Source organism: Acipenser ruthenus, chromosome 8 (assembly GCF_902713425.1).
Source record: "Acipenser ruthenus chromosome 8, fAciRut3.2 maternal haplotype, whole genome shotgun sequence".
Classification (NCBI taxonomy): Eukaryota; Metazoa; Chordata; class Actinopteri; order Acipenseriformes; family Acipenseridae; genus Acipenser; species Acipenser ruthenus.
The window spans coordinates 56,668,675-56,686,474 of record NC_081196.1 but is presented as its reverse complement, the minus strand read 5'-3'; the positions used below and the strand labels follow the sequence as shown (position 1 = coordinate 56,686,474).

Here is a 17,800-nt window from a genome sequence, read left to right as displayed (position 1 = left end):
AGTGAAACATGAATCAGTATGGCATGGTCCACATTCACAGCTCACAATTGTGAAAGCCCCAAATTTGCATAGAGCTCTATGTGACTGTTTTTTAACCTTATTGGCATTTAGTTTCTTCATTAACAGCTTCTGATTGGGTTAAAAATAAGTAACTTAAACAAGAAAGGTAACTAGGGAGTTGTTCACCCCAAGGAAAATACTTCAACCTAACAAAACCTTCATGCATCCTGTCTCAGCCCTATATGAATGTTTTATTTAAATGATGATGACGTGAATGGGGGTGTTCACTTTAATTTCCCTGACTATTTCAATTTTCTACTGGCTGGCACCCAAACTAAAAGCATTAGTCTGAGCTTCGATTGAAAATAAATACATACATGAATAAAGATTACTGTACATACACAGTTACTGTTTTGAATGTAGCAGGAATTTAAAGAGAGTGTTTAAAGATGTTTTGATGGGAGGTGATTGAAACACATGTTGTAATTACTGTAGGCGCCTGAGCCATTGGGAGGTCCTCCTGTTCCTCTCCCTGGAGGAGGTTCTTCACTGTTCCATTGCATTCCTTCACTCTGACTCCCCCGCTCAGACTACAGTCTATGAACTGCCCCTTTAGACTTCAGAGACCATTTTAATAACATGTGTTGGGGTTTTTAATGTGAGCTACATCCACTGACTGAGGGCAAATGAAAGCAAACTCATCTGACAATCCCAGGCATCTACAGTATATGTGATTGACCAACTAGCCTATGACTTGTCTCATAGGGATATCCACTCCAAGCTCTTTTGCGATAAAGAACATACAGCCTCAAAATTACATTAGGTCATTTTTGTAATATTTATCATGCCATTTTCATTAAAAAAATCATACATTTCGTTATTAGTTTTACAAAGGTTTTATTGCACTAAACAGGATCATACTGCCTTTTAAATCCTTAAATTGGACCTGAATTTGTTCTTGTTCCAATATTTACAGCGATATTGAGGGATTCAACCTCGGTTGACACCCTGTGCAATTTGAGAGTTCAGTGTTTTGGTTGGGTGTGATCTTAATAACTGGGTTGATAAACCAAGACTGGGTGGAAAAAATACAAAACAGAAATAATAAAGAGTGAAATGGCAGCAACATCCGTATATGCCTCTGTTAAAATCAGAAACCACTTCATTTTTCATGCAGGTTGCTTTTTTAAAACCATTTATTTTTATTCTGTAGAACCAATAGTTCTGTATATCTAGTCAAACAATTGGTCTTGAGTTTCACTACATGAATCCAGAGAGTATTATAGTTACCCTGCACCACGCCCTTCAGTTCAAGACTATTCAGTTGCGTATAGTTTCCATTCCTTACCACTGACACGCCTAGTAACTAATGTTAATTGGAACAACAGGTAGTAGCTTTATTTTGAAGAATGGAACAGTAATCTTGCCCTAACTAGATGAATCTGAAGCACTGATATTACAGATAAAATGGAATGTGAAAAAATGTCTTTAGGCTTCAATACTGCTATTGAGGTTGACTTATAACTGATGAAAATGCTGCCACTGCCCGCAGGCAAAAACCACTGAAAAGTTTCTCTTGTTTTTCATTACATTGGCAATGAAAAGTGAAAAATGAGGGACAGGCTTCTGTTCATGTGCTGTAGGACGGTTGATAACCTGACTTACCTGTAAGGGTTTATTTGATCAACCTATGCTCTATGAGGATAAGCCACAGGTATCATTCATCCAATCCGGATGGGTTCCATGATACTGTAAAATGTGTTAAAAACCCCAGCTGTAGCTTATCCCGGCGTATAGACTAATCGAATCAGCCCTTTAGTTGCGGATCTGCTTGTACAAGCATATAGATAACAGCAGGCGTTTAAGCCATTTCTTGCACAAAATCACTTTTTGTTGTTTATTCAATTGATCTAAAAGGTATAGGATCTAAATAATCATATTCATCATTTAAATGTTTACAAAAGGGAACTTGTGAAAACCACCATCTTTAACAGTGTGTGTGAGTTTCTTGAGTGCAACTGTGTCTTTAAAAGCAAATAAAGTGACAAGTTTGGTCCTGTTTTAATATTTAAACGGTGCCAGGATTTAAACCCTTAGGAAGTAAGTTATCTCTCTTAAGGCTCAACATTTTAGCTATAAGTTAGAAACAGTCGCCAAATAAATGTTAGCTTCTTTAAATATGAGTTTTATGTATAATGATACACTCTGCAAGTAGCTAGTCCACACCCTCTTAAAGATAATAATCACAAGTAAACATTTTTGGAATGCATTCCACCACAGTATTTGAAATATTTACCGTTCATGGCACTGCTTCCAGAGCATTTTGAAGTTCTCTCAGCCTTTATAAAATTCAGTTTATTAATGTGTGTGAGAGCAAGATAATACATACCGGAACACTATCCTCTACAAGTCTTGGAACCAGGGGTGAAATTGTGCTGGTACTCTGTACCAGGACTTATTTTAATGTACTGGGTACCGGGGACTTAATTGATCTGCTTTTCAACCAACGCAGATGCATTTCATCCACCCACTAGCACAATATTTCTCAAATGCGCTTTCATTCAGCACAGTTCATGCTGCTTGCATTGGGCGCGTTGATTTATTCACTGTTTACTCTGTGGTCACTGAACTGTTGTTAAAGTCAACAGGTGACACTCAACGAATTGTTGTTAAACTCACTCACCGGGCTAGAAAGCTGGTGAGATTCACCAAAAACAACATGGACGCCGCCATGGAGACCTTCAATGTGGAGTGTGGGGAGGTGAATTTGTTATATTTTATCAGTTCTTTTTTTAAGGCTTATCTTGTAATTATAAATGTTTCATGTACCGATATGAAGTATTTATTCATTTTCACTCAAATTGTCTAAATGTTTTTATGTTTACACCCATATGAGTAGCTGCACTTTTTTGTTGAGAATTTCACCCCTGCTTGTGCTTCATTTGACCTCAAACAATAGGTTTCTGCAATGTTTACTGCCAGGACTGGTACAATAAAGTCCCATAGTTCTGCATTAGTGGTTTACTATTATTATTATTTATTTCTTAGCAGACGTTTAAAATAAATATGCAAGGATTCTTCATTCAGAACTATATTTACAGTGAAAACATACATACATACATGCATACATACATACATAGTAAGGTGAGTGAATTGTTGTTAAAACATATATTAGGCATAAACAAAGATCATGGTTTAATTAAATACAGTTTTATTTATAATTTCAGTATTAAAAAGGGATCACATACAATAGTATATATAAGGTATATATATATATAGTAATATATGGATAAATGTATTTTTCTTTGCATATAGTACACACACAGTGTTATAATCCACAATATTTCATGTTCTCATAGCCAACAGGGACGTATATGAACAATGATAAAAAGGCATCATACAGTTAGTTTAAATTCAGAATTTACAGCATGGCTGCAGCAGGACATTTGTTACTAAGATACTTGCTAATTTTCTATGGTACTGACATACTTGTAAATTAATTGAATCCTGAGAAAACAGAAGCAGAAGAAAGCCCCGGGGGCTAGAGAATAACCTGAGGAAAAAAAATCCTGGGTGAGTGGACTGAACATCAAGAAACAAGTCTGTCACATTTACAGTGACACAGCAGGGGTCTTGAAACTTAACTAAATGCTGAACTTGACTTTTGGTGCAGGTAAAGATGTGAAGAATGCAGTAGCTTTCTTCCAATGACGGTGTCTGTAGAATGAGGGAAACCAACCTTACAGGTTTCAGATGTTGTTAGCTTGCTATTCAGTTTCAGAGCACACCCTCAGCTGCACCTTGTATCTCCTCCCAAAGTGAGTCAGGTGCTTTAGAAAGAATCTAAAAACAGGTGGATAGAGAGCAGCTTAATGTTCCACCAGCACACATTCTGGTCTTCTGCCACAAGCTTATCAGCTATTCGACAGACAAGACACAGGTAAGCATTGGCAATTTACTCCTTATAATTATGGTTTTACAGAATGCACCCGGTTAAGTTAAAATAGAGACTCTCTGGTCAAAAAGTGGGCTTGAGTAATATTTTGTATTTAATTACCAAATATGTCACATTACGTTCAGAAAAACATTAAAACTTTGGATAACTTTGGAAAATTTTGTATAACGTGAAGATGAAAACATTACACATGGCCAGGGCATGTATTTATGCTGTGTCTTCTTTTTGTATGTGTTTTACCCACTGGTTTAAAGCTTAATAATGTGTTTGACTGGTGATAGTTGTCTATATTTCTTTATGAATGTGTTGAAAACAGTCTGAATAGCATCAACACAAGTGTTTAAAACAACGAAATGGTTATGAAGCAATTCTATTATTATTATTATTATTATTATTATTATTATTATTATTATTATTATTATTATTATTATTCCAAAATTTCAAAGCAGAAAGCCACACAAATGTTTCTTCATTGAGCAGTGAAAGTATTTTTTTTAACTAGTTTTGGTCAGGTGAAGGCAATTAAACACTGCACCAGTTGTGGTATGTGATGTTTACCCTGGTGGTTGGTTTACAACTGAGGTGTACATCTGAGTGCTGGTTTATTACAACATGTTTGATTTGTAGAAAAGTCTGAGTTTATGACTTGCTCTAACTGCTTTAATGTGAATATTTTAATACTAATTATGATACCTTTACACAGAGAACCACAGACATGTAACAGCTTCCTGCCTTGAATCTTGACAAACCGGTTACAGTAATACTAACCTTCACGTTTCTATCTATTGCTGAGCTAATGGGAGTGTCCTTCCAGGGGCATGTCACAAAAGAGTCTGTTAAAAAAAACAAAAAAAAACATCCAGTGAAGAAAAAACCTACATTATTGCTATTACTTAATCCAATTGATTTTTACATTATTTTTTGCATAGCACACAGTGCCATATCTGGCCAAATACTGTAACTACGGTATGTTTGATAGGGTTTTAATTAAGCTCACTGTTCCAGCAGGTAATGGCAACCTGTAATCTGAGCAAATATCAGGAAAGTCAATTTGAATTTGTTATGAACCATGAACAAATCCAGTGCCACTATTCTTACTGTACGTAGTGACCGGGACACAGTATTCTTCCATGGCATGTCTGAGGTATGTACTTTCACAGCACATAGATATGTGTCCTACAGATACTGCTTTTAGCGACTCTTTTACAGACATCCTCCTTAACCATGCTCTCCTAAAAAAACAGGGTCACCACAGTGTTGCTTGTAATCAAATCCTAGACAACGAAATTCTCGACTTATTAAAATTGAAAATATTGGAACGTTACCCTAAAAATAGATCTTCAGGCTACCCAGTTATTTTAAGTTTATGTCTAGTTAATATAAAACATAACTCCTTTATTTTTTACACAGCTGTTTAATGGCATAAAAAGGTGCTTGCCATTTAGGTATCAATGTACAGTTCAAAATACAAAAGACTATTCTTAAGGGATACACAGTCATAAAGGGAGTGCCTGGCTTTCAGCAGACATTTGAACTGCAATCTTCAAAGTAAAGATAATATATTCAAAAGCTATGTAGCACAATGATAAGAGCGGCAGTGAAAATGTAAGGAAGATTTATGTTTTCACTTTGCATGTGGTATCAGAAGGGCCTGGTATAGTAGTATTGGAATGGATTATACTGTAGTAGAAGTTGCCTTTTAAAAAAGAAAATTTAAATATGCAATTTTCAAAGTAACTGAAACAAACATAAAAAGAAAGTTACTGGCTTTCAATGTAAGTTAAATAGTTAAGAAGGGTGTGTGAGTTATTGTAGGAATCAAGCCTGTCAACTTAGCAAGCGGCCACCACAGGCAGTAAATCACAGGGTGTGCTAATTCACTCTATGAGGTGCAAAGAGCAACTGTGGGTGTCAAAACAGAAGATGACTGCTGTTCATTAAAAAGGCTGTTGCTTAATTTCTTAGTGATAAGACTTGCAAATAAAGGAAAACAGTCCTCTTGCATTTTGAACTTGGGTACATTCTAGATGCAATGTAATGGTACTGTATACAGAGATGATTCATAATCAACTGGGTTGTGAAAAACACAAAGGTCTACTCAATTAACAGCAGCCAAGTTGAAAACCTTCTTCAGTCAAATAGGTGTGTATGGCATAATAGCCAATAGCTGAACAGTTCTGGTGTAGATATTCAAAACTTCATAATGTCTGCACTCCTATGACTACAAACGAGTGTGATTATAGCATCATTATTTTAAATGAAACACGTCATCTCCTAATAATAAAAACAGTGGGAATTAGGGCACTATGATTGCTGCTTTCATGAAAACAAACACTCATCACCTTCATTTTCACTCCTTTTACAGATTGACTTGACTTAGCTATCACAATGTCAACCTCATATGTGAAGAAATATGGTACCAAAGCAGGTAATACTAAATATTCCATATTCTAAGACATGTTCTTCTTGCCTTCTTTTTTTATAGTGTTTTATTCAATTTTGTTGTATTCTTTTTTGGCTTCACAATTGTTCGATGTACAGAAATAGTTTTACTGCAGATGTGTTCATACAAATTACATTATTAAAGGTTGTCTATATCATTTACACTTATAATGTCTTTTTATGACGTGTGAAGATCTTTTCGTCATTTATTGAAGTGCTGTTTGGGTGAAGCTGGAAATGCAGGCTCGACTTTAGCGTGTGGAAAGATTCAGAAGGAGACAAAAAAAAAGTCTTTGATTTTTTATATTTTCAAACTTTTTTTAGGTGTATTACTAAATAAATAAAAAAACAGCTTCTATACCTGTCTCTCTCAAAACAAGCCTGGCAACAAGCTTGTGCATCTCAAACTTCCTGAATGCAGACAAGCTGAGGATGCTGGGAAAAAAAATGCAAAGTTCCGCAGTTTACAGGGTACAGTTTATAGAGATTGAGATGCAAGCTCCATAGAGTCTATTTTTATCAGCATTGCCAAAAGCTTTAAATGTTTGTACGAGCTCCAAAGGGATTGTTTGAGGCTGTTCAGATTCCAAACAAACATGTTCCCAGATTTACATATTACTAACTCTATTTATCAGTGTGTATTTTGTGTATACAGGACACACCTCACACCATATTCAAAACACTCTTCCTTTAAGCTTGAGGGAGGTTTCCTTCTTTCCCTGTCTTCTCTGTGAGGTTGAGCAATCTGACACTTGAGTTCTTACCAGTGTGGTGGCAATCTATATGCCATCGAAGTTCAAAGCTAATGCGTAGTCAGATTTAGAATATATATCTAATAAGATAACTAGCATCCCAGGCTATCTCAGCACATCATTTGGACAGTTTGGATATGTTTTACATTGTTTTATTTTATTTTTTTATTTTTATGTCTCTCTCAGTGTGTTCCAGATATGCTCGTGGGCTGTAGGATTAAATTCTAATAATGTGCTCCTATCCTTACACTCATCTTTGTCACAGTTGTTGTTAGCTTTGCTATTTGGTACTTTTTAAACTAGCAGCGCCACAAATGTATTGTAGACTTAATTAGAACTGACGAATTTCTATTTGTCATTGCCGCGTTTTGAGTCTCTTAGTCCGGCAAAAATGAGATGCCTTCTTAGAAATGCACTTTAGTAAAGAATTGTTCACTGGCCTAGTTACCGTGCAATTACAGGCACTCCAAACAGTTATTTACCATCAGAAGGTGGTTCTGGGATAGGGTTAGGGTTTGTAGATTTTATTATTAGATGTAATGTAATGGACAGAGTATAGTTTGGTTTAAGTTAAGTCATAATGTCAGAATTCACTGTTTTGGAAGGTGTGGTGGTAAAATAATAAAAGTATTTATTTAATGTTTGGCCAATTTTGTGCAAATAATTTGCTGGAAATTTCAGATGATATTCCATTGCTACTGGTAAACGTGTAGAAGTATGTCATTAAATACCATTCTGATATTTAGTTACCAATATTATGACGGTTCTACTTATCATTTTAGTTAGAAAAAAAACAAACATATTTCCCAATACAAACTCTGAAATTGAATTGTTATAGAAACAACCTCAACACCTGGTCGTAGTCAGGTTATTCAAGATAATAAGAAGAGGACCAATGTGCTCCAAGACAACAGCTGGATCAAGAAGAGGCCAGATGAAGATGTAGAGTAAGTTCCGAATCCATGAGTTACTATATTTTAGACTATATTTTAGGCAGTAAAACCCAATGTATCTGTTTTATGTTATCTTTCAGTAAAATTTCATTGGTCATTTTGGTAGAAACCAAAAAAGTATCAAAAAATCTGTATGGGAAGAACAGGAACCTCTTAAAGGGGTGACAGCTCCTGAAAATTGGATAAAACTGATTTAAAAAATAAATAAATAAAAGTGATTTACATTCCATGAAAAGCACCACCTCATCTTTTGTGATATCATATAGGCTTATCCCATTTGCCATGATAGATTAATATTATTATGAATCAGTCATTTAACAGACGATTTTATCCAAAGTGAGTAGGGGGGGTGAACTATGCATCAATAATTCACTTACAATAGGACCTCAGTTTTACAATACATCCGAAGGACAGAGCACAAGGAGTTTAAGTGATTTGCTCAAGGTCACAGTCAGTGGCTGAGCTTGGATTTGAACCGGGAACCTTTTGGTATCAAGGCCTTTATCTTTAACCACTGGACCACCAATTAAGGATTAAGTACTATTTTGCCTTTAACTGAAGGCAGAATCTCCTACTCTTATCCTGGACATAGGTTTTACAAACAGCTGGAAAAGGGGACCCAAGGAAAAGGTTTGAGAAAGGTGTATCTTACAATGTGTTCTTTTTCAATTATAGCAAGGAAGAAAATTTCGGCAAAGCTGTACTTAACCGATACAAATCTGAAGAATCTCTAGACAGGTAGCAAATGTGTTCCCATTGTTCTAGTATGCTTGTTGTATGAACTGTGTAGTACCTTATTAAACCCTTGAGGATAAAGGAATAATAAAATAGACTGAAATAACACTGATAATCGTCATCATAATTTGTATCTTTTATGTGTATGATGCATCCTCATGTTGACAACTTAATAGAAAAAAAGCATATATACAAACCCAGGACTGGAAGACTCAAAAAGCTGTCTAGCAAGAATGAGCAATACTTGATAATATCCTTAAGGAATAGAAAGAAGACCAGTGTTGAATTGACAGAACTGGCAGAAGGCACAGGTGTCCTTGTCCATCAAATCAACAGTACGAAGGTCACTCTTGAAATCAGGACTTAAAGGATGTGTTGCAGTAAGAATACCTCTGTTAAGAAAGGGGAACAAGACTTAAAGGCTAAAATATGCACAAGAACCCAAAATTGGACTATGGAACAATGGTCAAAGGTGCTTATGACTGTTGATAGATGGACAACGACATGTAGTTTTGGAACCAAACATCATAACTTTATCAACCAAGGGTTTAATAAAATAGAAACTGCATGCAATTTTTGATCAATAGTTTAATTGATTGCTTTGGCTTGCAAGCGTGTTGCAAAGCATGATTTGAAGCTGCTAAATAGTGCTTGTAGGATTCACTTTTGCGGCATTAGCATTTAAAAGGTCCACTATTATTCTGTTGCTAGAGGTTGCTTAGCATGTTTGAAGCATGACATTTTGGAGGAGAAGGCTTTGTGAATTTCCACCAACATATGTTTTGTTCTGTCAGCCTAAACTAATGCAGAATAGTTACAGCTCTGTAAAAAATCAGATTATTTACCATTTTCAATTACTAAACAGAAGAACAGAACTGGGGAAATCAGCGCTGAAATCTGGATGCATGATAGAGAAGCATTTGGCATATGGTAGCTACCGTGTCTATTGGGTGATTGATTCTCCTCCATGTTGGGGAAGTTGTGATCATAAAAGTGTCTTAAGGAATGTAACCCTGAGTTTATGTACCATATTGCTGCTTGCATGTGCTGTTTTTGGTGGAATGGGTGGATGAATACTGGCCCTAAACATGTTCAAGTTTTGGTGTTGTACTTGTGCTCACTGCATTATGTTTAAACAGCAATGCAGACAGAAAAACCAGCTCTGAAATCAAGAACCCATTACCAAGTCAGGATACATTAACCAAAAGGTAAATCAATTATTTTTTCAAAATGGTTTCTTTTTTTATAAATATATTTTGCATATGTCTTTGACCAATACATATGATGGGAAAATGACACATTTTGCTGTTTTGAATGTTATTTTAATGATGTAGATTGTATCATTGAGAAAAATGGTGCCTTGCTTTCCATCATATGGTGCCTCCACCTGTTCAGTTTCATTGGTCGACTGGCTGTTCCACAATTACATTGTGGTCTATTCATAAAGGGTTAATGCCTGTCAAAATGAGCAAACAGGAGTACATGATTGGATTTCGTCCATAGCTGCCTATTTAACGGCAGTTGCTATTCATAAGACATAATTGAGATGCGTTGTTAAGTCCCAACAATTTTCGTCTATGAAGGCCTGTTTCAAACGAATTGAGCTAAAGCTTAACGATTTCCTCATTAGCATAACGTTATCATTTTATGAATTTTATGAATATGGACGACTTTTGTTAGTTTTAAACGAAATTCAATTACTTAGGACAGTTGGCAAGTACAGTACTTGTATGAATAGACCCTTTTATAACCCCTGGGTGGTTAGCAGACACCTAACAACATTGTTTACCATTTGTATTCTTCAGTATGTGGATTGAAAGTTAGTGAAAATAAAACAGTAGTAGGGTAATAAATGTTTTATTTCCTCACTTTTCTCTACCTAAAGACACAGCACCAGTGAAGTTCAGCTAAATAAATTCAAGTAAGACATTTTTTTCAGATTTTTCTTTTCTTATTTTCTTGCCTTAAATATCTTAAACTGTAGCAAATTGAAATCTGAGTGAGGTTTACCATGCCTTCGGACATTGCTAACAAGAGCAAAACAAAGAGCTCAATTTCTGACCAAAAACAAATAAATACATTATTCAGATGCTGTACAGTAGCAATGTTACAAGTGAACTCCTCAATAACCTCCTCATAATCTAACCTGCTAAGGAAGACACTGTGGTAAGAAATGTCAGTGTTGTTCAAGATATATACAAAATACTATGAATCAGGCTGAACAGTTCTGTTTGTCCATAAATTAAAGCGAATTAATGTATTTTGCAGGGAAGCTGATGACAAATACAAACGGTAAGGAATCCATACCATCAAAAACACGTCCTAGGACCTAAACAATGTATGTTTATATATACAGTATATATATATATATATACACACACACACACACATATATATATATATAAGAAAAAGAAAAAAGAAAAGGATATTTCAGGTACTTAACAAGGTAGAATAATTTATTACAAATCAATTATCAGGACATAAACAATGTATGTTTATATATACAGTATATATATATATATATATATATATGTTTATTTAGCAGACGCCTTTATCCAAGGCGACTTAGAGACTAGGGTGTGTGAACTATGCATCAGCTGCAGAGTCACTTACAATTACGTCTCACCCGAAAGACGGAGCACAAGGAGGTTAAGTGACTTGCTCAGGGTCACACAATGAGCCAGTGGCTGAGGTGGGATTTGAACCGGGGACCTCCCTGGTTATAAGCCCTTTTCTTTAACCACTGGACCACACAGCCTCCTATATCATATATCATCATCATCATCATCAACATTCTGGAATTTTGATTAAAAGACTACTACTTTGTTTTTTTTATCAACTTGTTAAAGCACTGTTTTTTTGTATTCAGCCGATGAAGGACTTGTAGTCCGAAACGTCCTGATAATTGATTTGTAATCAATTATTCTACCTTTTTAAGTACCTGCAATATCCTTTTCTTTTTTTTCTTTTTTCTTATTGGTCATTTTGGTACACAGCAGTTTTCTTTTTTCTCAAACTATATAATATGTGTGTATATATATATAAATACACGTTAAAAATGGAACACCATCACTTAATTGCGCAGTCTGAAAGGCCGACCATTATTTGCTATGCCCGCTGTTTTCTTCATTGTAATTGATCAACCATTACAGGCAGTCGTGGACAACTACTGATGGCAAGTCTTCTACTTCAGTGACTAAAAGGTAGGGGTCCCATTGTTTTTTTTTTATTGTATTTTATACATTATGATTTACAGTACTCCCCCTTTATGAAGTTGTAGTTGAGAGCCATAGTTACGAGACTGTGTTATTTGTGTTTGAGATCGAAAGTGCTAGTGGAAAGGCCAAATGGGAGCCATGACCATTCAGACTTATTCTGTGATATAAAGGGCCATCTCAGGAAAAAAGGGAGCACTGTGTATGTATTGATGAAAGGAATGGCTGAAGTTGTAGCACAAGTAATGTGACTGCAACCCTAGTAGCAGGTATATAATCAAACAAATACATTTATACAGAGTGATTTAGAAGTCTGGATTAAAGCACTTGTCCAGTGACTTTTGGCTCACCCTGTTTGTATTAAGTATAAGCATCACTGAATTTAGACATTTTTGGTATCTGGTAATGACTTATTTACACAATTATGATTTACTGTAAGGTCAGTAAACATAGCTATATTTTTTCTCATTAGTGTTACTTCCAGAACCACTCCAGATGGCAAGACTACTACTGTCACAACACAACAGAAGTTACCAACTAAGTAAGCAGCTTCTGTGTCTAAGGAGTAAACGTTACACACGTGATTTGTAGGTATAAACATTCTAATTCTGGTGGGAACAGATCAGATTCCACAATACTGAATGTTCCATTGTTTTAGGACTTGGGGTTCCCCTCTAAAAGATGATCCATATGGGACTCATTCTACCACCACAAATAAGTAAGGATTATTATTATTATCATTATCATTATTATTAGTAGTGGTAGTAGTTGTAGTCATACTAGTATCTGTGGTAGTGGTGGCTGTGGTATATGTATGCATGGCAGTAGAACAATTCAATGACTTAAGTATTTTCTCCATTTGTAATTAATGATATGTAAACTACTAAACTGTTCTTTACTGAATATTTTCAGATCGGAAACAACTGAAGTCAAAAGATTTTCAACCAGGTATTAATTTCATTCACATAATATTAAAAAGTATATACAATTGCACACTTTGTTTATTTGTGAAACTGAAGGACCTTGAAACTTTATTCAATTGAAGTGAATTGATTTGTGTGTCATCTCTATATTGGATTAGTGTCCTGCCAGAGAAGCCACAGCTACAGCAGTGAAAAGGTTTAAATTTGGGTTAATTGCTAAATACTGTACAGATATTGCTTTACTAAAACCTGGAATAACATTTACAGCCATATAATAAAACGAATACTGTAGTTGCTTCAACCTACAGTTGCTGTTTTTAGTACATATGTATTTTTTTGTGTATTAAAAAAAGTATTAAGTATACATTTTTGTACCGCTTAAAGCCAATCAGATGTTCAATCCACTGATAAAACAGCGGATTTGAAAGACCCATCATCAACAACATTGAAAACCATTGATGGGTAAGGCGGTCTGGTAATCCCCCTGAATGGATTAATTATATTTACAAACAATTTCTGCGTTTCTTCTGCATGTTGAATATAGCTGAGACATTTAAAGAGAAGTATGACTGGAAAATAGTCAGTGGAATTGCCTGACAGAATTAGTGTTGTTCTAAAATTGATTTTGGAGTGTTTTATTGAGACATACAATAAATGTATGTTATTGTGTTGTGTAATTAGGCATACCATGGCAGTTACTGCATACCATTCTATGAGTAAATTAGCATTATTTGGCTGTTTATGTCTGCAAAAAATAAATAATAATACATAAATATATAATAATACAAAGACTTAATGCAATTAGATGCCTTGAAATTCAATCAACAAGAATGAGAAATGAATAGAATGAAAGCAAAGGAAATCCAAAAGCTGCAATGGCCAGCATAGACTAAATTGAAATCTGATCAAACACATCTGGAATTTTAGAGCTGCAAGATGTATTTTAGAGCTGCAAGATGTATGTATAGGTGGATCTGCAAAAACATATTGTGAATATTGTAAATGAGAAGAAATGCATACCTTTGTATGTATTATAAAAGGGTATGGTGAGATGTGTTTAAATGTACAGAACTTTCCTGGAACAGTACTGATTTGGGACATAGGTTTGATCTAAATTAAGTATTCAGTTAATCAAAAGTGTCTAATTCTGAAACAATTTCACTACAAATATCTTAACAGGAAAGCGTGTTTGTCTTAAAGATGCAGAGATAGTTAATCAATGCAGCAGCTATGCTATGCTAGTATTCATTTAATTGTTGGAAGGTTCAGAACAAATCTCAGTGCCCAGCTTTAATAGAATTGTGTGTTTTCAAATGTTCTTTTGTCTTCCCTCTGGTGAGATAACTCAATTTTCTTTTAAAGCAAACCAACTATTTTGCCTCCTAAGCCAAAAGCAAATGATGTGCCTAACACTAAAGAGAGAGACAATGGGTAAGGCCTGGTGAATGGGTAGAGTACTTTGAGCATGATGTAATGATTGGGATGTCTTGCTGCATGCTTCCTGGAAAAAATTAGTACATTTGCTTACAGTGATATATTATAAATGCATGCTTTAAAAACAACATTGATTCATTTTGCAAATATGTAAGAAGTTAAATTCCAAAATTTGTTTTACAGGATACCTGTTTATACAGTTAGTTACCTGTTAAACAAAAAAAGTATGTACAATGTGTACAAGATGTAAGAGACATATTCTCAATGATGAAATGATGCAGTCTATTCTTGATTTTAAATGCTTGGCAGATATTTCAGCAACCGCTTCCATCAATATTGACTATATCAGAAAAGAAAATAGATTTCCAGTATACATTTTATTTAATACTGTATGTTATGGTGTAAATACTGTAGGTCATATAGTGCATTCAAAGATATACTCTTTTCAAAAAACATAAATAGGTTTTGTCAATCTGTAAATTGGGCTTATCAATAAAATTACCCATATGAAAAAGAAATATACTATCTATACAGTGAATGTATTTTATTATTCAGATACAGTTTTTTTTTGGATATGCATATGATATATGCTGTAATAGATTTTACTCTCTTTATAATTTTAACTAATAATTCATTTTTTGCATAACAGGAACTGGCCTAAATAAATATATTGGTATTAGAGATGTATCTATTGAATAATATGCCAATACAGTTCTTGTCACATCATTAGAGTAAATGTAAAAAACGGTTTGTGTAAGTGAACATCAATTGAGTCTTAGGTATTCTTTAATTGCTCATCTTTTCATGCATAATCAACTATTTGAACCACTAATATGTTTCTAAAAGAAACTGGTACCACTTTATTTTAATCAACATTGTAGCTATTACTAAACAGCACTCTTGAGTCCTAAGGAACTACGGTGGAATTAAAATAAAGTCTTACCAACAATACCATTTGATGTTTTTGTTACACATGTAGTTGAGTAATGACAACAATGTTACTACACAACCACATGTGTAATTACAATGCAATTAATTCAGTTAAATCTTTTAACCCCTTTTCTATTTTAAGAACCCCACTTGTTTCTGCAACTACTAAAACCACTAAGACTGCTGTGACTAATATAGCAACCAACCAGGAGAGCATTAAAGACGGGTAAGGGTTGTGTGCCCAAGGTGAATAACATGGTGGTGGGGAATGATCACAATGTGTGAGAATGCTTCAGTTCTATCACTCCCATTTGCTGAGTTACAGCATGTACCTTTATTTCTTCATCCCACTGAGGATGGTAAACAGACTAGATTGCAGACCACATATTCTGTATGGGCAGCAAAATATAACAGAAATACTATTTGAGAGCAGACAGCAATGTTATTGAAGATAAGTTGATATAGAGTTATATAGAGAATAATAGATGACAGGAAGTGTATTATAATGATGTACTATTCCATCAAGACAATCTGATGGATAAATAAAAAAAAAACAAGAAAAACCTTTGGAAATGTTATTCATATAAGACTGCAGTGTATATAACAATATTCTATAAGCAAGTTATATAACATTAACCTCTGGAATGGTTAAAGTTAAATCTTTGCTGCAGCGTATGGGTTAAAAGGGTATGTTTATCCTAGTGACTTCTACGCATTTTGTGTAGATGTCTTTTTACAATAACTAAGTTTTATCGCCAGCTGTACTAACAATGACATTTATTTCAGCTGTAAAGATAATTGCTCTCTAAGCTCTAGTGAAGCAATTAAACACTCACGTGCCCGTATTCAGACAAGCCCTGATGAACAGATTGCTTCAGTAAATACTGTATTTATCCCACGCACTACTTTAATGTTACTAATGATCTGACAGTTCCATGTTGAAATATTCCTGTGTCAATTATATCAACAATACCATTTGATGTTTTTGTTACACATGTAGTTGAGTAATGACAACAATGTTACTACACAACCCCATGTGTAATTACAATGCAATTAATTCAGTTGAATCTTTTAACCCCTTTTCTATTTTAAGAACCCCACTTGTTTCTGCATCTACTAAAACCACTAAGACTGCTGTGACTAATATAGCAACCAACCAGGAGAGCATTAAAGACGGGTAAGGGTTGTGTGCCCAAGGTGAATAACATGGTGGTGGGGAATGATCACAATGTGTGAGAATGCTTCAGTTCTATCACTCCCATATGCTGAGTTACAGCATGTACCTTTATTTCTTCATCCCACTGAGGATGGTAAACAGAATAGATTGCAGACCACATATTCTGTCACCATATATGCATATACAGTATGAATACGATTTTCAGTGGAGCATCTGGTCAGCAAAATATAACAGAAATACTATTTGAGAGCAGGCATCAATGTTATTGAAGATAAGTTGCATGTGCATTTGAATGTGATAGTCTTCATTAATGAATATAGTTCTAGTGCTGAATTATCTGTTTGTATTAAATGCTACAGAGATATGTATTGATTTATTTATTCGTTGATTTATTTACAGGATCTCATTTTTTATTTAACTTGCATTCATTCAAAACCAACAACAGAATGACTGTGTGAATCGCACTGTTCTAGATTAAGCCACATTGCTCAGCAGAATCTCGGCTGAATTTAATAATACTCAGAAGTCAGCTAGTTGATGTAGGATTAAATATTCTCTCTCTATATATATATTTTGAACAAAACATTATACACCCAAACTGTATTTATTTTTCAAATATGTAGCTGAAATGCATAACAGGAACTGGCATAAATAAATATACTGGTACTGGAGATGTGTCTTTTGAATAGCATGCCAATACAATACCATGGATATCATTTGTAATTTAACCGGGTCCCAGTATCCATAGGCTATGAGCATGTACCCCTTTCCACAGATGTACTGTAATGATATTAGAACTACAGCCAACAACCTCCATAAACGTTTTTTTTTTTTTTTAGCTTCCTGCTTATGCTTTGCTGTATTTTTGTTTTTTATGAATATTTATAGTTAGAGGTTCATATAATTGACTGGCTTCATAAAGTTGAATTCTCACTGTTATAAATGCACAGCTATTGCTGTTTTGATTATTAATGAAGTTCTCTTCAGTTCTTGTCACATCATTAGAGTAAATGTAAAAAACGGTTTGTGTAAGTGAACATCAATAGAGTCTTAGGTATTCTTTAATTGCTCATCTTTTTATGCATAATCAACTATTTGAACCACTAATATGTTTCTAAAAGAAACTGGTACCACTTTATTTTAATCAACATTGTAGCTATTACTAAACAGCACTCTTGAGTCCTAAGGAACTATGGTGGAATTAAAATAAAGTCTTACCAACAATAACCTTAGACATTTTTGTTACACATGTAGTTGAATAATGAGAACAGTGCTACTACACAA

General features: G+C 34.6%; 1 protein-coding gene across 10 annotated transcripts in view; it reads left to right on the top strand.

Moving 5' to 3' along the window:
• Positions 1 to 3,795: 3,795 nt before the first annotated feature.
• LOC117407449 (sciellin-like) overlaps positions 3,796 to 17,800 on the top strand; it is a 28,928-nt gene continuing 14,923 nt past the window's right edge. For 2 of the 10 annotated variants that reach the window (XM_059029308.1, XM_059029303.1), the window contains exons 1-15: positions 3,796 to 3,940; positions 6,321 to 6,383; positions 7,988 to 8,096; positions 8,778 to 8,840; positions 9,977 to 10,045; positions 10,723 to 10,758; positions 11,106 to 11,129; positions 11,990 to 12,040; positions 12,525 to 12,593; positions 12,711 to 12,770; positions 12,965 to 13,000; positions 13,360 to 13,437; positions 14,338 to 14,406; positions 15,482 to 15,565; positions 16,433 to 16,516. In XM_059029308.1, coding sequence (XP_058885291.1) covers positions 6,344 to 6,383; positions 7,988 to 8,096; positions 8,778 to 8,840; positions 9,977 to 10,045; positions 10,723 to 10,758; positions 11,106 to 11,129; positions 11,990 to 12,040; positions 12,525 to 12,593; positions 12,711 to 12,770; positions 12,965 to 13,000; positions 13,360 to 13,437; positions 14,338 to 14,406; positions 15,482 to 15,565; positions 16,433 to 16,516 — 872 coding nt within the window. In that variant the 5' untranslated portion in view covers positions 3,796 to 3,940; positions 6,321 to 6,343. Of the gene's footprint in view, positions 3,941 to 5,076; positions 5,100 to 6,320; positions 6,384 to 7,987; positions 8,097 to 8,777; positions 8,841 to 9,976; positions 10,046 to 10,722; positions 10,759 to 11,105; positions 11,130 to 11,989; positions 12,041 to 12,524; positions 12,594 to 12,710; positions 12,771 to 12,964; positions 13,001 to 13,359; positions 13,438 to 14,337; positions 14,407 to 15,481; positions 15,566 to 16,432; positions 16,517 to 17,800 lie in introns of those variants that run through there. The other 8 variants (XM_059029313.1, XM_059029311.1, XM_059029304.1 and 5 more) reach the window with 7 other exon arrangements.